Source organism: Trachurus trachurus (assembly GCF_905171665.1).
Source record: "Trachurus trachurus genome assembly, chromosome: 6".
NCBI classification, from domain to species: Eukaryota; Metazoa; Chordata; class Actinopteri; order Carangiformes; family Carangidae; genus Trachurus; species Trachurus trachurus.
The window spans coordinates 6,005,630-6,015,412 of NC_139897.1; the positions used below are offsets into that span (position 1 = coordinate 6,005,630).

The 9,783-nt window shown below is 41.0% G+C and overlaps 2 protein-coding genes across 2 annotated transcripts in view; both read left to right on the plus strand.

The window, feature by feature from the left end:
• Window positions 1–9,783, plus strand: part of crabp1a (cellular retinoic acid binding protein 1a) — a gene marked incomplete at its 3' end in the record, with an annotated part of 415,466 nt that overhangs the window by 175,047 nt on the left and 230,636 nt on the right. The window lies entirely within an intron of this gene.
• Window positions 371–7,034, plus strand: psma4 (proteasome 20S subunit alpha 4). The gene is made up of 9 exons (XM_083973127.1): window positions 371–420; window positions 1,158–1,188; window positions 1,692–1,734; window positions 1,860–2,022; window positions 3,025–3,102; window positions 3,218–3,306; window positions 3,889–4,019; window positions 5,206–5,329; window positions 6,775–7,034. Exons 2-9 carry the CDS (start codon window positions 1,186–1,188, stop codon window positions 6,930–6,932), a joined length of 789 nt encoding a protein of 262 aa, XP_083829253.1. The 5' UTR covers window positions 371–420; window positions 1,158–1,185; the 3' UTR covers window positions 6,933–7,034.

Below are 9,783 nucleotides of genomic sequence, written 5' to 3' on the forward strand. Positions count from 1 at the left end.
AGTCGGTTACGCTCTCAGCTGTATGACTTGTTTTTTCATGTTTTATTAGTCAGATTCCTGCTGGAGCAGAGAAAATACAGCAGCACCCCACATCACCTGAGACACAAGCCGTTCTAGCTCCTACCTGTGGTGGGCGCTAATATGCACACAACGAGATCAGAACCGGAGTGAATCCGTGTTGGTTGGTCCAGTCCACTGATTATTTAAATTAAATTATTTTAAAGTACAAACGTATTATTATCAATAAAACTGATTCTGATTTTGAACTTTTGTTGTTATTTTTACAATCAATATCAGACAGGGAGATATTACGTCCATGATCAATGCATAAACAAAGAGGCGCGCTTCGATGACGTCGACATATGCGTTTCTGCGTTTTGACTTGTCATCAATACGCGCCCACAGACAGCTCTTTCAGCGGTAAGTTTTCTACTTTTTTACAAACTAACACATCATATCTGTCTTTTATTAAACACCTGTCTGTTTCTTCTCGGTGTGTGTTGGGTGTTTGTACAAAAAGACTCTTCCTTAGCTGAGAGCGGAGGCGTCAGGCGCTACGGTGGCTGACATTTTTGTTGATTCATCTCCGTTAAGTTACTGTTGATGGAATTGGTCTTAAAGCCCATAGAAATATTATACGAAAAACAGCCGAACAACCAAAGACAGTAGTAATAAAGACAAAAAATAATGATGGTGATAAGTTAGTGTATTACCGACCTCACTTGCTGGTTTTGTGTCAGAAACAACCTCATCCAGTCTGAGTTTGTTCTCTTTCACTTTCACCGACACAACAAGCAGCAAGTGACCAAGCAGACCTGTACTTTTCATATTACTGTAACACACCTGTACTATAAAAGAAGACAACACACTCTACAGTCCAACATACAGTTTGTCATCCGAAATGATCATAAAGTTGAATCAGTAACTTTCTTGTGCTTAAGGTCGTCAAATGTCTTTTGATCGTTAACCAGCACAAATCCCCAAATGATCAGTTTGCAGTCAAATACATGAAATGATATAAATCAGTTCAATTACTCCAATGATTCAATTTCAAAATGATGATAGTGATTTTCTGTCAATTAGCTAACCATGTCAGCTCTTAGTAATGTCTTCTTGACTATGCTTTATATGACTGTCAGATTTGTTTGTTTCCACAGCAGCGGAGTTTGACCACAGTCTCCAAGCATGGTGAGTTAGCCTGGTTTGTAGATGTTGATCTGTGTTTGTGCTTGTTTCCCTCCCTCCTTCCTAATAAGACTAAAAACAGGATGTCTGCAGCCAGTCAGCTCTTTGATGAGCAGCAAAGTCTGAAGTCATAACTACTGATGTCAGCGTGGAGCCCTCACACGGTCCTCATGGTCTGGAGATTTAACATGGAATTTGAGCATGAGAAATATTTCAGTTGTTTTTTCTACATTACATAACCAGGTGTTTGAACATGGGGAGAAGGATAAGGGGGAAACTGACATAACGTCTGTCAGTGAGGTGTTGGGCCACCACAGAGCAGCTTTAGTGAACCATGTCTTTGTGATGTCTGAACTCTTCTGAAAAAATACTCACTCATTAGGATTTTTTTTTACTCATGTAAAATTTAAATCTGACTAATTGTACCTCTACAATATTATAATCCCTCTTAAAGTTAAATAAGTCAACTTCTGATTAACTTAACTCACTCTTCTGTGTCCTCACAGTCGCGTCGATATGATTCCAGAACAACCATCTTCTCGCCAGAAGGTAAGGCTTATTGAACAATGGAAGTAATGAGGCTTTAAGTGGTCTTGAAGTTAAAGGTACATTTCTTGCCTGCTAGTGCTTTGTGCTTGCGTCCACATCCTGACAGCGGTGTGTGTCCTCCGCAGGGCGCCTGTACCAGGTGGAGTACGCCATGGAGGCCATCGGCCACGCCGGCACCTGCCTGGGAATCTTAGCCAAGGACGGCGTGCTGCTGGCTGCAGAGAGGAGGAACATCCACAAGCTGCTGGATGAAGTGTTTTTCTCTGAGAAAATCTACAAGCTGAATGAGTGAGTGACCTCGCAACATCATTTATTAATTACAACTGCTGCAGCATGGTTGCATCCCTGTGTAATAGATTAAGACATAGAGGGAAATCACTGACTAACATCATGGATACACCGATTCCATTAGATCCAGGACTCTGTCTTTTAGGAAATGTGACAAACTTGAAATGAAGTCGGAGCCCCAGGAAATTTATTAACATAGCTTTTAATGTTGCATTAACCGGGAAGTCTGATTCCTCCCTCTCTATATCGAAATGGATATCAGAAATGATGACCTGTTTACCCTTAGAGAAGATGACATATGTCATGAGGAATAGATATGACACCTTTTTAAAGATCTGGCAACCTTTTATAGAAACATTACCCCTAACAGCTGTGGACTCTCTGTAAGCCTTGAACTGGTTCAATTGTAAATTGATATTAAAGCAGAAGTAAGCGATCCGGTTGTTTTGGCTAACTTCCTGTCAGCCGATGGAGTTAGCAGTCCCCGCCCTCGTCCCTACGTCACCACATGCACGCGCATCCCTTGGCTGCACACACAGAGAGGACCGCCCCTTTATGCCGTTCTCTCTCCTCATTGGATAAAGGTTGTAGGATACAAGAAAAGTTTTCTCCTCGGCTTACAGCAGAGCAGAGTGACTGACAGACCCGTGTTTCAGACCAAACACTCTATAGAAGTGATTGCTGTCGGAAGATATAACTATTTAAGACTTATATTAACACAAATATTCCACTTACTTCTGCTTTAACATCCAGGTACAATGTTTAAGTTGTCTTAGTGACACGTGTCACAATGAAATAATTGTCTTTTTTATGTATTTCTTTTCTTTTCTTTAATAATTTTATGTATTTGTTTGTCTTTATTATTTATAGTACTTTGCCTGTGGGAATGAGTTATACTGTTTTTGCATAATTGAAAACTTCAAAATAAAATATTAAAAAAAGAAGAAAAAAGACAGAGATACAGGAAAATAACCGTTCCTCCGTCTCTTCCTGACCTCACAGGGACATGGCCTGCAGCGTGGCGGGAATCACATCGGACGCCAACGTGCTGACCAATGAGTTGAGGCTCATCGCACAGAGGTGAGCTGTGACGCTGAAGCTTAGAGGGTCAACGTCAGGGTGTGTCCTGTGCTTTGTTGTGTTTGCTTGTGAAGTCACAGTGTGTCTGTGTGTTTGTGTTTGTGTCGCTGTGTAGGTACCTGCTGCAGTACCAGGAGCCAATCCCCTGCGAGCAGCTGGTCACGGCTCTGTGTGACATCAAACAGGCCTACACCCAGTTCGGAGGTACAGAGCAGCATCACACGGTTACAGTCTGAACCTGTACTCATTACTGATATATCCCTCACACTCTAAACATACTACAACATTTAAAGTGGGGTTGTCCTGTCCTGTCAATCAATCATTTACATGCAGCAGCTGTTTTAGGATCTTTTTGCTTTTGCTTTTTCAGTGTTTGTCTAAACTTTCCACTTTTTATTTAATTTTTTCAGTCAATAACATCTGTCCCCCTTTCATTTAATCTTACACTTGGGAGTGCTTCTCCTTCCATTTCAATACTAGGTTACAGAGTTCATTTGATCTTGTGATTCAAATTAGAAATCATTATCATTAGTTTGAACTATCCAAAAAAAAAGATGTTCACTCTTTACCCTCATATTTGTATAATCTGATGAAAGGATGGACTTCTTTTGTTTGTTATCTTTTGTTAACTCTAAAGAAAATCACAGTACAAGAAATAGCTTGGAGTATTGTCTGTGCCCTTGGCAATGACATTGAAATGAATATTAATAGGGATATTCAAGTATTATCATATGGGGTATAGGTATAGCTGACTATCTCTCCCCCTCTGTGTGTGTGTTGCCACAGGAAAGCGTCCCTTTGGAGTGTCGCTGCTCTACATGGGCTGGGATAAACACTACGGCTTCCAGCTCTATCAGAGCGACCCAAGTGGGAATTACGGAGGCTGGAAAGCCACCTGCATCGGAAACAACAGCGCTGTAAGTCTCACTTCTCAGTGTTATTTAAAATGGGTCGAACTGTAAAGGAAAAGCTGAATAAATCTGAGCATTTGGATTCACGGTCTTTAAGAAAAAACCAGACTGGAACACTCGGGTCTTAAAAACTTTTGGCCTTGAAAAGGTCTTAAATTTTGTTCTCAAAGGTCTTATTTTTTCCCTTTCTTATCTGCAGGATACAGCGCAACGACATAACTGTATACTAAGTAAACTTACAAAGAAATCATGGAACGTTGCATTGTAAAATGGTTTTTTCTCCGACTTCATTGATCTTCGACATGAGGCGGCGTTCAATGTTTCAACTAGGAGGTTGGAAAATCTGACCAAATTAAAAACATGCTCCAAATTACTAATTGTAATACATTTGCACACAGGCGCACACATGCCCACACTGTATTGTTTATTTTTTTTAATTATTGTTATTTGTCCCTGTGTTATTCTGTCATGTTATTCTGACAGATTCTTTTGCATTATTTCATTCATGCATTCATGCATACCAGAATAGGTGCGAGGTTGGTCTTAAATTTCATTGGATGTGGTCTTAAAAAGTCTTATATTTGAGTTGAAAAATCCTGGGGGAACCCTGAACACTGTACATGAGTCCAGACAAGAACAAACCTGAGGTTCAACATTGGGACTCTAGGGGGCGCAGCTGCACAGTCTCTGAGCACAGTCAGTGGCCATGACAAAGAGTTGGATGCTCACATAAACAGACGCTGTGGCCTACTTCGTGCTGACTCCTGGGACAGCTAATTGTGCAAGTCCCCATTCATAGTGGCTTTGCTAATCTCAGCGGGGGGGGTTTCACAGGCCAACACACAAAGTATTGTGGGTAACAGAGCCTCCTCAGAGCACTGTGTAAACACTTTTGTCTGAGAGGCCATACCGTAAGATGAGTGAGTGCACATTTAGCAGTAAAGAGGTAACACACACCTGATCCTGGCAGTGTGAGCGTCGTGCTCCACACATTGAGCCGATATGAGATCTGGCAGACGGAGAATAGTTCACAGAAGGGGGGGACAGTTTACACACAGGCTCCAAGGTTGTAAACGGATGCGAAAGCCATTTCACAGGTTCTTCCTACGTAAATGGCGCGGCGCTAACAATAGGAGGATGGTGCTTTGGGACTTGTTAGTGGAGTGATTTTTACTTTGTCCTTCCCCTGCAGGCGGCCGTCTCCATGCTGAAGCAGGACTACAAAGAGGGGGAGATGAGTCTCTCCTCAGCGCTCGCCCTCGCCGTTAAGGTCCTCAACAAAACCATGGACGTCAGCAAGCTGTCTGCAGAGAAAGGTGTGGATTAGAGAGATGTGCAGATGGAACAAAAGTCGGGTCTATAGTTATAATAACTGTCCTTATGGGGAATGAGAAACTGACTGCTCTTTAATATCACTTTTCTGTTCTTATTGACCATTTAATGTGTTAAACAGTGGAGCCACATTCATGCATCCACCTACAGCCATAGAGCACTGCTCTACAGTGTTGGGCATGTTACTTTAAAAAAGTAATTATAGTTATAGTTACTAGTTTCTATCCCCAAAAAGTAAATGAGTCAGTTACTGAATTACTACATTGTAAAAGTAAGTAATTACCAGGAAAGGTAACTATTGCATTACTTTTTTATGAAATGCTTAAAGGGATAGTTAAACATTTTGGCAAATTTGTCTATTGCCATAATCCCTATAGTCATAGCAGTAGGTTCATTACCTTTAATTATCGGTGCATGTTGTTTTGAGATCAGCGGGGCAGAGACGTGAGCTGTTCAGCTAACGCAACGGAGGTGAGCTGTACTTTTGCTTTTCCCTCATCAAACTCATCAAATACACAATCCAACAACTCCAAAACGCTCTCGTGGACAAGTTGTGACCTGCACATTCACCACACTATGAAATAATAACGTATAATTATGTAAAATGAACAGGGGAAACAGTAACTTTTTTGATTACTTGTTACTGAAAAAAGTAGCGCCGTTAGTAACCACGTTAACGTCGTTATTCCCATCACTGCTCCTCTACCACACAAACATACAGAAATACAGAATACAGAGTCATCACTCCACAACCTGTTCACACTGATAACACAGGATAAAGGCCACCTCTTGTTATCAGCATGGTTTCATTTGTTTGTCTTAAATACACATGGTATCAAGTCCAAGCTCTTTTATTGTCACTTCCACAGTGAAACACACATATTACCTGGAGGTGAGATAATAACTGTGCACTGCAACATAAAGCCACCCACCTTACCTCATTAGTCCATAAACAGAAAGGCAGAGGGTGGTTGTTGCAGTGTGTGGGTCAGTTCAGTTCAACGGGGCAGGTTTCTGAGATTGTTCAGTCCTGACAGGCTGGGGGAGGTGGGGGGTGGGGGCTGGCTGGCTGGCTGGCTGGCCTGGCCCGGCTCCTCTGAAAACTTCCTCCAGATGTCAGGAGTGCAGAGAGGTGGTGAGATGGGCGAGTCCTCGACCTCTCCAATGAAACGGTGAAATCAACATCAGGTGATGTTTGCACGAGCCCGGTCGGCCCCGGTGTCAGACGCAGGTCAGGTGGTCAGCTCACGGCAGCAACATCCTCTTGGCATGGTCGGGAAGAAAAGTCAAAAACAAAGTGCGAGTCCAAGTCAAACAATCTGGATTCCTACCACAATACAAGCTGGGTTTAGAAGGTCTTAGGTTTCAGACCGACTACACACGGCTCTGCAGCAGGTTCCCAACAGTCTGTGTTGTTCTCTGGTTTCAGTGGAGATCGCCACCCTGACCCGTGACAACGGCAAGACCTGCATCAAGGTGCTGAAACTGAAGGAGGTGGAAGAGCTGATCAAGAAGCACGAAGCTGAAGAGGCCAAAGCTGAGAAAGACAAGAAAGAGAAGGAGCAGAAAGAGAAGGACAAGCAGTGAGGCCTACTCACCTTTATATGAGAACGAATGTGAGCTTGTGTATGTTAAAATGTTTTGAGATTTCAGGTGTGCATGTGTTGTTTATTAAAGTAAATCTGAATAATAAAAGCTTGTTTTTGTCATATTTAGTTGCTTTTATCAGTTTCACTTCTCATGTATCTTTTGGCCATACAAATCTAAAGTTTATTCCTGGTCAGAACTTATGTTATATTATTAATTTCTACTGGATTTAAAAAAAAATATATATACAGTATGTTGCATTTAAGTGATGGAACTAAATCAGGAAGCAAAGCTGCTGTGCAGGTCTCTGAAAGATTAATTCCTGCTGCCGTCTCAGAGATGTATAGTTTCATTCAGTGTGGGACTAGAGCTAAGTGTGTGTGGTAGTGCTGAGCAGATGGTCTTAATGTATCCTGCAGGAATTGTGTAATGCATAGATAAAACTGTTACGAAATGGGAGAGTGTGATTACACAATATTTTTCTTTTTTTTAATTTGAAATGGACAATACACATTAATCAGTATGTGAATACAAGTATATGTATAATGTATAAATATAAGTGCAAATATAATAAGTGCAAGTTTAAATAGATAAAGTGCATGGATAAATGAATGGATCCAAATGCAATGGCCCTCTCCTGCTGCTTAGAGTGGACCAAGACACTGGAGACTTGAGCGGGTATATAAGTCCCATTCTCACACACACACATACATACAAAGACAATGTCCATGGTGCAATATAGAAATAAGGCAAGTGCAGAGCATGCTTACATACATATATGTAGGCATACACTGCACAATAACAACAATAATGGCAGCCAAAAGTGCAAAGCATGGTGGACCGTCACAATGTGTCGTGCTCTGCGTGAGGCCCGCCTAGCCATGATTACACTGTTGGTTTGATCACCATGTTTATGTTAAAGTGTGGGTGCTGGGAGTTTTACTGTGAAACAGGAAGTTTGGCTTTGTATCAGCTTCATCTGTTGATGAGGTTCATGCAAAATGACTGAAAGTTAAGTTCCATAATAACAACTCGATATAGTTTCTGTCAACTGCAGCTTCCAAAATCAATTTGAATTTCAACATTTATATTATTTTCTAAATCAGAATAAATGAGGAGTCTTTCTTAAAAAAAGACAAATATGATCCATTTGCTGATGAAGATCATGTGATGTGATATGAAAAGTTCCTGAGCTGCCACTAAATAGGCCGTGGTGAGATCATTTGATTGACAGCAGTAGTCAGAACTCAGTAAGATGATGCAGAGCCTAAAGATGGAGCAGCAGACTCTCATCAGTGCAGAACATCTGATGTGGTCTCCTGGCTTCAGCAGCAGTGCAACATCTCTGCAGAGGATTAGCTGCCGTCCACTGGATGCTTTTAACTCCACTGACCAAGAGGCACGGACATGGACCACATACATAGGCAGTTTCTGAGAAACGCCGTGCTGTGAGTGGTAACCGCTTATCAGCCTCAATCTGAGGTGAGTTTATATAAAGTCAACAAAAGATTAAGGCCAGGACGGGACGATCTGCCTCTTGTCTTTCAGTGGAGGGAGATTAGTGACACAGCTTGAGTGCCTGACTTTAGATTTTCAACGTACTCATTGTGACATTGGGGTACGAGCACCACAGAGTCCATCAGTCGACTTACTGTCCCTGAAAGGGTTAGGGTTAGTGAGCTCCTCATCTGCTCTGGAGTTTTGCTGTACTGGCTCAGCAGCTCCTCACATTTGCTTTGAATGTGTAATTGTCTTCTATGCTGCGTTATTATCTGCACCAACGAGTGGGATATTGTTGAACACCATCTTAATGCACTGAGGTGAATTTTTAAAGTGCTGTTCTATCGTCACTACTGCCATTACATCATGACTGCTGGTCTAGGGTGGCCTTGATGTGCAACACTGGATGAAACATTAAATAATAAAAAAGAGTTGGGGGCGCCATATAGCTCAGTTGGTAGAGCAGGTGCCCCATGTGCAGAGGCCACAGTCAAAAAGCCCCCAAAACTAAAAAAAAAAATACAAAATTAAAAAAGAAATAAAAAAAAAGAAATATATACATACATACATACATACATACATACATACATACATACATACATACATACATACATACATACATACATACATATACTGTATGTATGTATTTCTTTTTTCCCTAAAATATTACTAATATTTATATTAGTATATATTTATATACTTATTATAATAAGTAATATTATTATCACTTTTTCATTTTTTTATTTTTTTTTATTAAGTGTAGCCTATGTATATATGTATATAGCCTATTTAAAAACCACTAAACTAAATGACAGAACATGACAAAACATAACATTACAGGAACCATAACCCCATGTCAGATTACACAATGACACTAAAACACACCCAGGTAAAGATCTGAATTGAGCCTGTGTAATTTTTCCACTATGTGTGTCTCTGTGGAGCAGTGTGTCTTGTTTTTGTTTGTTGTGTTCACTGGTGATGGGACACACACATCTCTGCTGCTGCTCTCACACCGGTCTGCTGACCTACTAATGGTGCAGTCACATTGAAAAAATGACAACAATGTCAACAATGTAGCAAAACAATGTAGTGTTTCAAATTTTAGTTATCAGCTTGTTTTGGATGTGCATTGTATGTATTTACTCAGAGATGCTTCATCTAAACATATATATCCTGTTGCACACATGATGTGTTCCGTGTTGTATATTGTGTAATATTTGATGTGTTCACTTGCAGATTAACAGTCCAAACCCAGACTGAGTTTTAAAAAACAGGTTGCTCCCGTATTACAGAGGCTGATATAGCACAGCTGAGCCCGTCCTGGCCCAGGCACTGAAAATAGATCTCT

Coding starts and splice junctions, on each gene's coding strand:
- psma4 (XM_083973127.1), top strand. Junction 3,307..3,888: donor GGCCTACACCCAGTTCGGAG/GTACAGAGCAGC, acceptor GTGTTGCCACAG/GAAAGCGTCCCTTTGGAGTG. Junction 4,020..5,205: donor GCATCGGAAACAACAGCGCT/GTAAGTCTCACT, acceptor CTTCCCCTGCAG/GCGGCCGTCTCCATGCTGAA.